The 15,768-nt window shown below is 52.7% G+C and overlaps 1 protein-coding gene across 1 annotated transcript; it reads right to left on the bottom strand.

Moving 5' to 3' along the window:
* Positions 1–2,058: 2,058 nt before the first annotated feature.
* Positions 2,059–12,541, bottom strand: SPARC (secreted protein acidic and cysteine rich). The gene is made up of 9 exons (XM_065409786.1): positions 12,485–12,541; positions 9,912–9,962; positions 9,057–9,138; positions 8,802–8,923; positions 8,391–8,511; positions 5,300–5,433; positions 4,741–4,889; positions 3,603–3,751; positions 2,059–2,087 (listed from the first exon to the last, which is right to left on the bottom strand). The coding sequence occupies exons 1-9, from the start codon at positions 12,539–12,541 to the stop codon at positions 2,059–2,061; spliced, it is 894 nt and encodes a 297-aa protein (XP_065265858.1).
* Positions 12,542–15,768: the final 3,227 nt, after the last annotated feature.

A 15,768-nucleotide genomic window follows, 5' to 3' on the forward strand; every position in this document is an offset into this window, starting at 1 on the left:
AGGATGTGGCAGAATTGACTCAGAATAGCACGGGCAAGAGGGCTTTGCAAAAGAAAGAAATGCAGAAAATCCCGACTCCCAAGGAGGAAGAAGGGGCGGGTGGAGGAGGGGCTTTAGAATAAATTGCTTACATTAGAAATTAATTAATTCTCTTAACTGGGTTTATCCTTGTTTCTTCATAGAATCCTAACAAATGTCAACATTAATATCGCTCTGGAGATAACACTCTGGTGATCATGGTACTCTAATAGAACTCAGTCGTCATGAACCCCTGGGGAGCAGTAGTACTAATGGAGATCATTAATATTTTGTGACATCGGGTCACCAAGACCTGATTCCAAATCTACGGCAAATAACCTTTGAATAACAAAGAGCAGCACAACTTTCCAACGCCCAAGAGGACAGGGAAGCCCACGTTAGACATTCATGCGTTCAGAACGCCCACATCACACAGGGAAGGGGACTGATCCTGGCACGTGCCGAGCACTCGGGCTCTGATTCAGCAAAATACTTTAAGCAGGTGAGGAGACCCATTGACTCATGGCACTGCGATTAGGGCCCAGCCAAAGGTGCGACCCACAGTCTGGGCTCTTTAAAATTCTACCTGTTCTGTAGGGAAACGGTTTCTTTGATCCAGGAACGTAGTGTTATTCAATGAGATTCATCGTGCAGCGGGAATGTTAAGGGGCAAGGTTTGTGACTGCAGTTCATGGGGGAATTAGCTTTCAAGTGGCACCTGGCACGACCTTCCACTCCTAGAAGTTGACCTGGGTGCTCAGCTTTGACCTCCAAAGGAGGATGACAAGAAACAGACAGGGAGACCGGAAACAGTGTCAGCTCGTTTAGTGTCACGGTTTCAAATAATTATCTTTTATTACGAGAGACTCGTCAGATTGCTCACACTGTGGCAAGAATTTAATAATAAAAGGCACCGGGGAACATTCAGAGGTAAAAAGTTCTCAGCCTGCGAGATCTAACCATCTCCTGTGAGTCTGTACGAGACCCGCTCCATAAAAACGCCCAACTAAAACAAAACAAAATCGAAACACCACCACAGCTTCCAAAAAAAATCAAACACATGCTTGTCTATGTCACGCGCACCTTTCTGAGCAGGAGCGTCGCCTCCACATCGAACAGAGCTTCCCTGGTGGAGCAGGGCTGGAATTTAAGAGTGCCAGAGGCAGTGATGGGAAGTGACATGGGGGGGACGTGTAATGTCGCGAAAGCCACGGAAAGCATTGTCTTGGCTCCAGCGGAATCGCAACAGCAAGTTCAAATAAAAATACCACCACCAAACACGTCAGCACCAAAAGCTAACTTTAAAGCATGGAAAACACAAGAACAGTACAATCACCGAGTAATAATAAAGCATGTAGCATTTTCAAACCTTTATTTTTAGAGGGGATTTTACATGATGGTTTTTTTTTTAATTTGTGCGTTTTTTAAAAACGATTTGTGCCCAATGATTAATAAATTCAAGCCCTGGGAATTTAAATTTTGCCATTCTGGATCTTCAGTGTCTATCCCACTCCCTTCTCCAGCCTCCCTAACAGGAACTAAAATCCAGCACCCCAAACTTTCACCACCACTTGCTCCACTAAACTTTGGAAAGCCCAATCTTCTAACATCCTCTGGATACATCTTCCCTCACTTGCCGTCTGGAAATCAGGGAGTTAATCCTCTGGGATGGCTTTGCTTTACATTGAGAGATCTGAAGAACATGTTAGTAAGGAGTTTGAAAAAAAAAATCCAAGAGTGGATAAGAAGAGGGAGTAGCTATTTAGCACAGGAACAGGGCTGGTTATTGTAACTTTGTTGTCGAATCAGAGAGCAGAGAAGAACACGCTGAAATGGATGAGTGAGCAGAGTATTCTAGTGGTATTCATTAGGCTACTAACAATAAGTTGTTGTCTCTTTTAGCACCGTTAATATACGTTTAGATCTATATTAGCACCTTGTCCCCAGGGGAAAAAACAAAACAAAAAAGGTTTAAAAATAAAAGGAAACAGGAGGTAAAAAAAAAAAAAAAAGGAGGCAACAGAAAAGGAAGCTGCTGGCTTAGATCACGAGGTCCTTGTCAATGTCCTCTGCAAAAGGAGAGAGAGAAGAAGTTAAGAAAGTCTTCACTAACATTCAGACTGTGCTATGTGTAACCCAGGCTAATGCCATGTGGCTCTTTGTCCCCCTCTAGTGGTTACATCTCACATAGACGTTAATGACTACTACTGCCATCAAGTTCAGACTCACCCCTCTTCTGACTCCTTTCATGTTGGATAAAAAGGCTGGAAAGGCATGAAGGGGCTCTAAAAGAGGAGGAAGATTCCCCCAGCACAAGCATTGTGCAAGATGCCCTTTGCAAGCTCTGGCACAGGTGTGCCAGGGGGCAGAGCTGGTCATGGAAGGGGCATATTGAGGGAGGGATCACAGCATATAGCACATGCTTAATTTAAAGCCACTTTAGCACCCTTCTCCTCTTGAGCTGTGAGTTCTGCACTGCAGAAAGCTCTCAGGATGGGTGCTTTAGCTCATGTGGTAGAAGTTCCCAGGGATTCCCAGGTTCTGACTCCACTGGGAGAGTCATTCCACACCAATTTTTGTGTGTGGGGGAGGCAGTGATCTGTTGGGTTTTGGCAATGACTCCCACAGTTCACTCAGCAATAATGACCTGTAGGCAAGGTTAAGGGGGAGTCACTCAGGCGCTCTCTGAAATAGCAACAGTCGTGTTTGTTGCCTCCGAAGCACTGCCACCTATTCTGATATTCTTCACTTGCACACGCATTCTTTGGGGCCGGGCCTGTTATTTGCTATGTATTTGTACAGCACCTTGCACAACTGGGCCCAGCCTTGAGGTGCTACCACAGTAGAAATGTTAAATCATAATGAACAAGGCCTCGGTTAGGAATGAATTATCCCGCTCCCTTTAACGCTTACATTGAAGCCATGGGAGTTCGTTGTGCCGGGGATCGTTAGCCTAATGAATCCTGCACGGTTCAGGAGAGACACGCCGTCCTTATTAAATAGGACTAGCGGTAATACAAACTAGATCCCTCATTTCGCACCCACAGCGTACACAGGGGGCAGTTACAATGCAGTGCACTACTGCGTGCTGCGGTTCCCTCCTCTGTAGTCCGAACGGGTAGACAAAAGCCCTAACGCTGACTCCAGAAGGGGCAGAGCTGGGCCAACGCTGAGCACTTTTGAAAATCCCACCGCGGAGGAACCAATCGATGTTTCCCCCCCCCGTCCCAATTGCCTAAGCGCCTAGGATTTTCTCAGCCCTGTTTGCGGCCAGGGCAGAGGTCACCCCGTGTAGGAGAGCGTTTTGACACGCAAAGGCATGAATTCTATTCGTGCTGTTATGTATTTAGTGCCCAAAGGGTGCCCACCGCTTTCCGGGCAGACAGGGAAAGGACGCCCCTCACCAGACTTTGTAAATGGTGCACAAATCTCCCCCTGCCTTTGCTACTGCTTCCTCTTTAGCCCTTGGCCAGCTGGGATCTCTGAGAGCTGTCTTCGGACCGGTCCCACCCTTCCCTGCGTCCTGCCCGCCCCTTCCTCTACTGTCCCCAGCTGCTGCCAGGGCGGGGACGGCAGCTACTTACTCTCCTTGATGCCGAAGCAGCTGCCCCATTCCTCCAGGGCGATGTACTTGTCGTTGTCCAGGTCGCACTCTTCGAAGAAGCGGGTGGTGCAGTGCTCCATGGGGATGAGAGGAGCTCGGAGTGGGGCCAGCTCGGTGTGGGACAGGTACCTGCCAGGAGAGCCGAGATGGTCTGAGCCCAGGCTTCTGGTACAGTGGGACTGCTGGGGAGGGGTGAGTGGAAGGGGGCGAGCAGTGTTCACAGGGGCATCCCACGGGGCTGCTGTCTCTGCTCAGACTGCTTCTCCCTTTTCCTACATCCCGTCCTCCCCTGGGCTCCTCTCCACATCCTCCCACCCGAGAATGCTCTCTGGACCCGCTCCAGGGCCCAATGGACTTCATGAGAGTCCTTCCATTGGCTTCAGTCTGCGCTGGGCCAGGCCTGGGCAGCGGGTCATGGGGCTGACTCCCCATCTCCTCCTTGGGGTCTGGCTAAGAGCAATGCCTTCCCTTGGAAACCGCCCAGCCAGTGTGGGACCTCGTTCCCTCGAGCATTCGCTGGCCACCTGAGCCGTCCAGCGCTATCCCGACAGCAACTCAGACACACGGTGTTTGTCCTGTCACAGCCCAGCGTGCTGGGGCACAGTAAAGGCTGACATGGAGCACAGAGCTCAGAGGGTTAATGCTGGCTAACAAAGCTCCCCCTCTACTCCATGTATTTATAGAGCCCTGTCATCCTCATCTTCACAGCAGGGCTTGGCATCCTTTTCCTTGCACAGCCCGTTCCTTCCTGCTAGCCTGCCCGTGCTGTGATCCGTCGCCGTCTGGATGTGAGCCAGGCAAAGTGCAGGCCTCTCCCCAGCAAAGCTCTGCTAATTGAGCCTTGAATACCTCAGGCCAGTCCCAGGCCCCATGCCCAGCTTGGCTAGTTCACTGCAACCCTAAGCTACCCATGTCCTTCCCGCTCCGGGGCTTCTCTGGAGCACAGAACACCTGCAACCATGTGCCGTGGGTCTGTGATGTGCACAGACGCTCAGGGGCTGGGAGAAGACCGAGACACTCATTGCACTTGTGACGTGCTCTGGGTGTGAGCCCAGCAAGCCGGCCGAGAAAGGCCAAGGAATCAGCCCCTGGCCCCGGCGGGGAGGGGAGTGCCGTACCCATCAATGGGATGCTGGTCCAGCTGGCCGAATTGCCAGTGCACGGGGAAGATGTACATGTTGTAGTTCTTCTCGAAGTCCCGGGCCAGCAGCTCCACAGTGTGCTCGCCGGCTTCCAGGCGCTTCTCGTTCTCATGGATCTTCTTCACCTGTTAAAGCAGAGACCTCGTGAAGCTGCCTGGGGGCTGCGGCTGGGAGCCCGCCTCCTGGACAGAGCCGCTGGGGGGCGGGGTCACTGTCAGAGGGGGATAAAGAGGCTGGCTGGGCAGGGGGTTGCTCTAGGAAGATGGAGTGCTGACGAGCAAGAGAATTACTAGTGCGTGTGTGAATGGGGGGGGGGGTTGAGTTGCTCACTAGGGTGGACTTTGTGTGCATCCACCAGCCTGCAATTAAGCTGGGATTCAGGGGTGCACCAGCGTGTGCTGGCTGGAATCCACTTTGGCACTAGCATGTGCAGAACTGGGCTGTGTGTGCGCAGAGCGGGGCTCCCTGCAGGCACCAGGGCACACGGGATTCGGGCACCGGGGCACTGGGACGGGCTCCCCACATGTCCACTCACCTTGAGCTTCTGCTTCTCCGTCAGCAGGTTGTTGTCCTCGTCCCGCTCGTACAGGGTGACCAGCACGTTCTTGAGCCAGTCGCGCATGCGCAGGGGGAACTCGGTCAGCTCCGTGTCCAGGCAGGGAGGAATGTCTGGAACCCAAGCACAGAGCCGTCAGAACGGGGCCCTGCCCAGCTTCCCGAGTGGGACCGGAACCGTCCCTCGGCTGCAGTCGGCATCAGCGGCTCCCACCCTGCCTCTTGGAGCAGGACATCGCCTCCTCTGCCCTTGAGCCGCTGGGAGGGGCTTCACCTCAGCTCTGCTGTTTGCTGCGGCCTGTTACAGTTTATGTACCCGGGTGTTTTGCTGCTGGGTTCGTGGTCGAATTTCTACCCCCTGGAGCAGCACACGCTGTCTTGGGCACACCCCTACCTCCCTCGGGGCTGCTGGGAACAAACCTTCCATGCAGCCCACTGCCGGTGGCCCATGAATGATCCAGCCGTGGTGGCGGAAGGGGACGTCTCCTCTAATTCCACCACGAACAAAAACCACCAGGGGAAAATCCTATTGCAGGAGGTCAGACTAGATGATCATAGCAGTCCCCTCTGGCCTTAACTTAGGAATCCATAGACCTGGTGGCTCTGTGCTGTCGCCTCCCCCAGCCAAGCTAGCCTGAGACTGCATTCTGTTTGCTGTCGCCCGGCTTCCCATCCTGCCACCAGAAAAGTTGCCTGGGGCTTTGGTTTATTCACTTGAGCTTTCTGCTGCCACTACTATGAGATGCTGTGTGCTGCCTGCACGGGACAAGGACACCGCGGGAAGCAAAACACACCAGCCGCGGTGCTGACCACGCTTGTTTTGGAAAGAGCAAACCACCGATTTATTGGCGAGCTGCAGACACCTGGGCCGGGGGGGAATGGGAGAAGCGGTAGGAAAACTCTTTATATTTAGAAACAATTCTACGGTTCTTCTTGATCAGCCCCCTGCTACCAGGGATGTCTTCCTGAATGTCTTCTCCTGCTTGAGGGGTCTGCCAGCTCCTGCCACTTATTTCCCACCCAGAGTCCAAACCCTCGGTCTGTTCCCTGCCAATTGATTGCTGTGGAATTTATTCGGTCGCCCACGGAGGATTAAGGATGATCGAGTAGGGAATGAGCAGCAGGAGCAGATGAAAATCTGAGGGCGTACAGATTCCATTTTCCTGCAGTGGTCCCTTGTGGCTAAAGAACATGCAGATAAATGTAGAGAATTGATCATCTGACATCTGGGTTTGTTGCTAAAGAAATTCAGCATCCCTCCACCATGTGTCAACGGCCCTCGGTGGTTTACAGTGTCCTTAAATGCCCGTGAGTTTAGCTCCTGGCTCCTGTGCAAAACAGCAGGTCCCTACATGCAGCCCATGTGGGCTGCTGGTTCTTTGGGCACCAGATCCTCACTTTGAAACTCCCACTATCAGCAGGTGCTGCTCCTAGAAACCCCAGGAAATGCAAATCAAGGTGCTTTCTGATACAGTCCTGTACATGAAGGCTCTCTGTATGGAGCACTGTGTGATGAGCAGCTGTCTACAAGCCTTCCCACCCCTGCCCCCTGAATAACTCCAGCAGCATAAGGCTTAAGAGAGAAGCGCTGGATAAAATACAGAAGCCTCATTGTCACCTGGAGTACTCTGCTGAATCATACTCCTGAGCGGCCTCCTGTGCTCTGCTAGTTGCTGTCTAGCACTGAGACACCCTGACCACAATAAGGCTATTATGCAAGGGATTGCTCGGGGGAGGTGGGCAGGGCAGGTCTGGACAGAGCCCGGCTTTGCATTTGAAATGGGCATTCCAGGATGAAACAATCTGCTCCTGTCAGGCCTCGCAGAAGTGCTGAGCCAGCAAAACGCTTAGCAGTGGGGCTTGTCTAGTGATTGCAATTCCCTCTGCCCTGGCAGCTCCTGTGAGTCTGCCGGCTGCCTTCCCTTTGCATTACATAGTCCCTAGGGCTGGCGGCACCGGTTGTGGGGTCTGGGCACGTGGGCCGGTCACGGGCCAGGCTTGGACGGTGGGTGGGACCAAACGGAGAGCACCAGCCCGCAGGGCAGGTTGCGCCGTTGTCAGCGCCTGTTGCGTGTGCTTCTGAGATCAGAGGCTGGGGAGACACAGTGCTGCCCGTGATCGATCCCAGTGGCCTTTCCAAGGATAGATCAGCGGTAGGAAAAAGCACGACCCTTAAGGCCAAATTCTGGCCGTTTCCCTGGGAGGAACGCTGGCGCCAGGCTGTAGTGGCCACACAAAGGTACCTCAAGCTCTTGTGCCTGTGCTGGGCAGAGGCAGGCAGCCAGCTCAGGGGGCCCAGTCCAATGACACTTACTGCTGCTTCATAAATGAGTAGCAGAGCCCTGGTCACATCCCCAGCCTAGCTGGTGCTGCGCGTTGGGGCCAGGGAGTGCCACAGGCTGGCAGGGTCCAGGGCGGGTGCCCGGGGGGGGGCTGAGGGACAAAGAGGGTCCCAGCATGCTCTCCTTAACTCTCATGCAGGAGCGGCCAGAAGGTGCTGGGCAGGGAAGGTGCTGATGGCTAGGCTGTCACGGTGGTGGAGCTGGACGCGGGGACCCATTTAGCATCAGGAAATGCTGCAGGAACGTACGTTCTCCTGGCAGTCCCTGTCTGCTTTTACACTGAGAACTGGGGAGAATTTCCTGACTGCAGCCCATTCGGTGGGGCAAGCCCCATCAGGGGCCTTAGGGGACAGGGGATGTGCTTATTAAAAGGCAGGATCAGGAACCCCTGGCACGAACAGATGATCGGCCCCCGTCAGCCCTGACTGCAGGACCGCTCCCCTTAAATGGTTACCTCCTCCCCCAGCTCAGGGGTTCTAGTGGAGGGAAGGGGAAGGGTCTTTCCTGCAGCCCCTTTGCCCTTTCAGGATTTGATTTGAAGGCGGCAGCTGATCCCTGGCTTGTGTGTGCCTGACACCAGGAGTCTATACTTCAGCACCATGGACGAGCTGCAGGGTTGCAAGCCAGACATGGGAGATAACTGGTTGCTGAGCAGTGGGGAGATGTGCCATAGACACCTGTTAGGAGCTATGCGGGGGCTGGTTTGCCTCCTTGCAGGTGCAAACTCACATTTGCAGGGCCCGATGTAGTCCAGGTGGAGCTTGTGTCCCTTCTTGGTGCCCTCCAGGGTGCACTTGGTGGCAAAGAAGTGGCAGGAGGAGTCATAGGTCTTATTGTCAGTGCCACACACCTGCGGGGAAGGGGACAGAACATTAGAGAGACTCCCGGCGAGTCAGCCTGGCAAACTCTTGGCTCTGACGACTTCCCTACAGGAACGAGAGCGAGGAAACGAACTTATTTCAGATGGGCCACCAGATTGGGGATTACTGACCAGGGCCAGATTCAAACCCGGGACCCATCTCCTATGTTCAGTCTCCTAAGCCATTCAGGGCCTCGGACTGGTCACCATGTGACGTACAGGCAGCAGCTCGGCTTCTCCCATCCTTGTCCTCCTTAATAGTGCTTCATTTCTCTGCTCACCTTCTCGAACAGGCCAACGCTGGGTGGGCAGGTGGAGGGGTCTTGGCACACACACATGGGGGTGTTGTTGTCGTCCACCTCACAGATTTTGCCGTGCTTGCAGTGATGGTTCTGGCAGGGATCTGAAAGAGGGCGGGAAAGCAACGTCGGATCTGAGCCCAATCCCCCATCAGGAGGAAGGGACAGCTGTCTCTGGTCCGTGGGCTGGGACGCTGCAGAGCAGGGCGGGGAGTGGGCAGGTGGGGAGTCACTTACTCTCAGCCACGATCTCCTCCACGTCCTCGGTGGGCTCCTCGAACTCCCCGACCTCCACCTGGACGGGATTGACTCCGACAGGCTCCTGGAAGACAGGAGATCAGCTCAGCCGTAGCTGTATTCTGATTGGCCAATGGGATACAGCGCATGGTCACTATGGCCAGAATTAGCGTGAGAACTCAGGGAGTGGCCAGATTTGCAGTGCTGGGTGCTGAGCTCGCTGGGAAATCTGACCCTGTGCCATTTAGCCGGTCCCACTGAAAGAGGTGGGGGTGGGGGGTTCCACACCCAGGCCGAAGCCTGGACAGATGATTTACGGCCGGTGGTGGGACACTAGTTGGGGAGGGCTCTGAGTTACTACAGAGAATCCTTTCCCAGGTGTCTGGCTGCTGGGTCTTGCCCACATGCTCAGGGTCTATCTGATCGCCAGATTTGGGGTCTGAAAGAAATTTCCCCCTGGGTCAAAGATCCTGGTGGTTTTTCGCTTTCTCTGCAGCATGGGGCAGCATGGGGCAGGTTTAAACTAGTGTCAATGATGGATTCTCTGTAACTTGAAGTCTTTAAACCAGGGGTGGGCAAACTACGGCCCATGGGCTGGATCCGGCCTGCCAAACATTTTAATCTGGCCCTCGAGCTCCCGCTGGGGAGCTAGGTTTGGGGCTTGCCACGCTCCGGCACTCCAGCTGGGAAGCAGGGTCGGGGTTCACTCCACGTGGCTCCTGGAAGCAGCGACATGGCCCCCCTCCAGCTCCTACGCGTAGGGGCAGCCAGGGGGCTGCACTCTGCATGCTGCCCCCACCCCAAGCACCGCCCCCGAAGTGTACAAGAGAGAGGCAATGCTGGGTCATTTCATACCACGGTTGTAGGATCCTCCACTACTTCAATCTCGTCTGGCAGGGCTTCCTGCTGGAAAGGAGGAAGAAGGGGGAAAGTGCTGTCAGAAACGTGACCTCCCCTACATCTCACATCTCCTGCCCCACGGCCCCCTTTGCATGGCCGAGCCCAGATCCTCGTGTGGACAGGTCAGCATCCTCAGGAAGGGGAACCCTGCCAGCTGGGGAAGCTATGAAATAGTGATACCTTTGGTCTCTGTTCCCTGCACTTTTGCACTTCTACACGCTCTGCCTGTATGCAGAGAAGGCAGTTGTTTGGTACTCAGAGCTGTGCCCGGCCCTTGTTTGCTTCGTCAATGCATAAATATAAATATAAAAATAGATGGAGATATACCTATTTCACAGAACTGGAAGGGACCCTGAAAGGTCATAGAGTCCAGCCCCCTGCCTTCCCTAGCAGGACCCAGGGCCGGCTCTTCCACTAGGCGACCCTAGGCGGTTGCCTAGGGCGGCAGGATTTGAGGGGCGGCATTTTTCCGCCCTCGGCGAAAATTCGGCGGCGGGGGGGCCTTCCGCTCTGGGTCTTCGGCAGAAATTCGGCGGCGGGTCCTTCACTCGCTCCAGGACTCGCTGCCAAAGTGCCCCGAAGACGCGGAGCGGAAGGACCCCTGCCGCCGAATGTTCAGAGGAGGAGTGCTGCCACCTAGAGCGGCAAAAACCCTGGCGCTGCTCCTGGCAGGACCAAGTACTGATTTTTCCCCAGATCCCTAAGTGGTCCCCTCAAGGATTGAATTCACAACCCTGGGTTTAGCAGACCAATGCTCAAAAAACTGAGCTATCCCTCCCCCATCACCAGAGCCAAGTGGGACCTCTCCTGCTGGAGAGAGGCAGCCATTCCCACGCTGTTGACATAGGAGGCAGCCGTTTCTCACTCCTTTCTGAGCTGCAGGAATTCTTGAGCTCCTGGTTAGTGTAATATAAACGGTGTGTGGAGTCTGGCATGTGATGCCCGGTGGGCAGAGGATGAGCGGGGGTCTCAGTCAGAGCTGTGCCAGATAAGAGTTTGGCTTGAAGAAAAGCCTCCCCCATCTGCTGCCCTTGGAGCAGCTCCAGCCCCACTCTCCAACGCAGAACAAGTATACTCATCCCAAAGGCCCCCGCCTGGGAGGAGGCATTTGGCGGTGTCAGTGAGGCCGAGTCCCCTCCCACACAATTATTAATGACTGTTGTTCTGTATTCAGTCCTTGTATTGCAATAAGAGCCCCGGTCACAGAGCAGGATCCCATTGTGCTAGACACTGCACAGATGACCAGAAAGAGGGTCCCTGTCCCACAGAGCTTGCAATTTCAGCTCACTATTCGCTTCCTCTCACTCAACTCTCGGGCAGCAGCTCCCTGCTGGCAATGCCTCACCGCATGCACTCCCCCCACCCAATGGCAGAGTGCCAGCTCGCGGAGAGCCTGCGCTTGCAGGCCAATGGGCTAATAACGTTTGTGCCTCCCAACGTGCAGAGGAGAGAAGGGCACCTCCCTGGGCAGCTTCTCTTGGATCTTTGCTTTACTAGTGGAGACCTTCTTAAAATCTGCCCTACCTCTGACTTCACAAGGGGCATCGGGTTTCTCCAAGGGCCACTCTTGGAGCACAGCTTGGGCTAGATGCCCCAATGGACTGGGTTACTGAATCTGAACTAATGTCTTAGGAGTTAAGCCTGGCTGAGGATGTTCCAGCTCCTTTGACTCCCAGTCCGGCTGTACTGGAATTTCAGGTGCCCTCCCTCTCGTGTGGCTACTGGGATCCAAAGTGGTACTGTTCGGAGCAGATCCTGACGGAACACGTGTTGGTCTTCTGGTCCCTTAACCCCTTCACCAGATATCAGATGGCCCATAGCCATTTCTGGCTATCCAGGAGGAGCATTTTCTCTCCCTTCCCAGCTATGCCTGGTTATTTCATTCAGAATCAAAGGGGTTAATGTCCGTGCATTCCTACTTTTTAGCCTAGGCCCTGATTTGGGCTGCACCCTTTGTGAAATCTTCTTGCCCTGGGGCGTGAGTTTGTGCAGGGGTTTACAAGGCACATAATCAGTAAGCGCGCCATTCCCGAGGGATTCTGTTCTGTTCTCTCACTGGCTTTGGTTCATGGCTTTATTCTAAACCTCCTGCAAAATGGCTCCAGGGCTTCCTCCCCTGTGCAAGGGTATACAGGGAAACAGAGAAGCATTTCATAGGAACCAGTAGATAAAGATCGGGCGGTGACCATAGCACCGCAAGGATGTGGGTGATGGTTGAAGATGAGTTAGGATCCCAAACCTATGGAAAAACGGGCTGTGAGGTTCACATTAGCTCCACCAGCTGTGGAAAAGGGAGTCACAGTGGGGCAATTACAGTGAGGGTCCATTCAGTGCCACGATGCAGGAGATGGAAGAGGGAGCTCTATAAAAACCCCCCACCCAATACAGGATGTGCCTTGGCATTTATTGGGGAGGTGTAAGTTAACAACTTTCTACTGGTGGCAGTGCCCCCAATGAGAGCCCTGGTGCAGGGACTGCCCATTCTGGGAAGGGAAGGTGGTAGGATGAGGGTCAGGCACAATACTTACAGGTGCTGCCAGCACCTTGCCAGCTAGGCAGATAAGGAAGAAGATCCAGGCCCGCATCTTTCAATGAAGCCTGGATAAATGGGAAAGAAAAAGAACAAGGGTTGGACGTTAGCATTACAGAGTGAAGCTTTATCACCTGCAGAATTCACTGCATGAGGGCGTCTGAGTCACTGATTCCCCGGGCTGGGTCTGGAGAGAGCTTGGATGGAAGGTGGAAAAGGCCTTTGTGAACTAGGAGTCCTGCTAATAACCATGATTTCATGTCTGCAGTGTTTTTCATCTAAAGATCTCAAAGCACTTTACAATTATACAATGGCCAATTACATTCATGGGGAGACAATTTTTTAAAAAATATTCCTGCAAAAAAAAATGTTGGCTTTTGGGTGAAAAACTGAAATTGAAAACTGTCTTCAGTGGGGAAAAAAATGGTTTTTGAACATTAAAAATTTGATGGAAAAAACGTGGTTGGGTTTTTGGTTTCCATTTTTTTCCTTGAAACATCCGAAAATTGCAATCAGAATGAAAATCTTCAGCAAAAATGTTTATTTTGGGCAAAAAGTTGTTTTTCATTGAAAAAGATTAGACCAGCTCTAGGTATAGCATATAAAACTTCACACAGCATCATATATTGTTCCATTCAGAGAAGAGAAATTGGGGAACAAAAGAGGAAGAATAAGTCAGAGTGCGACAGAATGAGAGAGGGAGAAAGAGAATGCTCCAGAATGAAGCTCTAACCTGTTGTGAATCCTATAAAACTTTTCCAGAAGTTTTAGAAGTTTCAGGAAGTCCCAGAATTCTCTAAGTTCTTCTCTCTCTACAAGTCACTAGGCCTCAAACCTACCCTGAAGATGTCTACCTTCAAGATTGCAGTAGGGCACTTTATCTTAAAAGTCAAACGAATCAATCTTGACTGCCTGCATGATGCAATGTGGGCAAACCGATGTCCACCCTTTCTCCTATAAAACATATTGAAGGACCTACAGTATCTGCGTCTCTCTTCTAAGAGGGCTCAGGGGACTCAGGCTTTGTGCGTGTATCTCAGATAAGTTCATGAAGGCTCCCCATTATTTCCCACCATTGCTCACTCTCAGGGCTTGCCTACACAGTGATGTGAGTACTCAGTGAGCTAGGGTGAATTTGAAGTGCACTAGTTGCTCTGAGAGGGGAGATCAGGGTCTCAGGCCCATTCAGTGCTTGGCTTCTCCGCAGGGCCTGCCAATAGGGGGCCAGTTAGTACCAGCTGCAGTGAGCCTTGTTTTAAATCCATCCAAAGCAAGAGTGGCAGCTGGTGAAATCAATCGATCCTTGTTTCACCCCCCTGCTTCCTGTGTGGAGGGATCAAACCCCTCTGAGTGTTGAAAGCAGAGGGTGGAAAGGCCGAGGCTGGCAGAGTCCTCGCATCTGGCGGCGGGATGGAGCAACGGTGCGAGCGGAAGTTCCTGTCGCCACCTCCCTCTCGTGAAAGCAAAAAACCCAGCGTTTGTCCCGCGCCTTCCAAATCGCTTTCCTCCTGGCTTCCCATCCACCTGTCTCTGCTGGCACATGTCTAGGCTGTGACGCTCTGAAAGAGAGCTCCCCCCTGGTAATGGGCAGAGAATTACCCAGAATAAAAGTTCCCAAGCTGGTTCTCAGCCCTTGTCTACATTGGTGGCCACCATCACTTCGGCAAATCCGCTAGAAACTCCCATTTGCACGGCTGCAACCTAACCCTGCCTGCAACAGGGATACACTGCACCAATGCAAATCCCGGCTAAGGGGAGCTTGTTTACACTGGGGGGTTGGAATGGTGTGTCTATACCAGTGGCCATCAATGGCTGTAACTGGAGCTAATCCCCAGGGTAAGTGAGAGGTGAACAAGTCCTGTGTTTTAGGAGGGGACAATCAAGAATCCTTCTCAATGTCTGTCTGACTGTCTTTATTGCATTGGCCGAAGAAGAATGCCCTATAAATTCCCAATACACAAAATGATATCTCACCTATCCACAGACCGGCCTGTTTTCATGCTCTTTAAAATGCAGGACGTTTTAGCTACAGGTATATTGAAATCTATTTAAAAGAGCATGCAGGCCTGTAGCTTAAGTGGGAAGACTGGCTGACCATGTAATATTTCACAATGTACAGGCCGTGACATATTTTACACAGACGTGGCAGATGTATGTATATACTCCCCACCTGGGATGCAAGAGCGCAGTGGTAACGTGGATTTCGGTGGGTCTGGAAGGTACACTGCGCAGTAGCCAATGGATATAGAGCAGCAGCTGACATTTCGGTATCAGAGGCTCTTGTGCTGAGAAGCAGGGGGTGGGAGGGAATCTATTTCCTGTGGCTTGGCTGCTGCTTAGTGCATACAGGGTCCTCCCTCCACCCCCATCCTCCTGTTCCGTACACCAAGTCCCTTCCTCTCTCCTTTATTTGCTCTGGAGGCTGCTGAAAGCTCTCCCCGTCGCTGCCAAGACCTGAAGCTGAGGTCACTAGTTCTTCCCCTTTTGATGGGCATTTTGGGTGGAAAAGTACAGCCGATTCTGGCTGTTTCCTCCATCGCCGCCGTCCCCTGCCTTGTGAGGGCTTTTCTTGTGTGTCTGCTAACAGGGGTTGTTTGGCTTGGAAGTTGCCTTTTGCTCCATTTCTGTCTCAGGCATGGAAACTTCACCGTGCTGAGCAAAGAGGAAGGGGGAGTTGAATGGGTAGAATGGGCTTGTGTTAAAAAAGTGCAGCCCCCAAACCAACCTGGATTGCATGTAGATCATGTCCCCATCGCTAAACCCGTACAACAACAGGGGATTGTGCTGAGCTGGGGTCTCTGAATCGGATGCTCACTAGAAGCCAGGAGACGCTCTGAGGTCCCACTGTTGTGTTTGGAGGAAGGGGGAACTTGAATAAACTCTCCAGGCAAACAAGCACGGCATAGATGTCTCGCGCCAGAGGCAAGAAAACAAGTTTACTTAAAAAACAAAATTAAAATAAACTCTCATAAACCCCCAGCTTTCGAGAGGAGCTGCACTGAGACTTTGCCCTGAGGACTTTTCAGGGTCTGGAAGACCCGAGCTCCATTGCAATGTGATGAATGGCCCTTCCTAAATGATGAATGGGATGGATCACTTGATGATTACCTGGTCTGTTCATTCCCTCTGGAGCACCTGGCATTGATCACTGTCGGAAGACAGGATACTGGGCTAGGTGGACCTTTGGTCTGACCCAATATGGCTGTTCTTATGTGGTAATATAGCCCCTCGGCAACAGTTCAGTGGCTCTGCACTCCACGGTGCTAGTGCTGTAGCAAAAGG

This window comes from Emys orbicularis, chromosome 8 (genome assembly GCF_028017835.1).
Source record: "Emys orbicularis isolate rEmyOrb1 chromosome 8, rEmyOrb1.hap1, whole genome shotgun sequence".
Taxonomy (NCBI): domain Eukaryota; kingdom Metazoa; phylum Chordata; order Testudines; family Emydidae; genus Emys; species Emys orbicularis.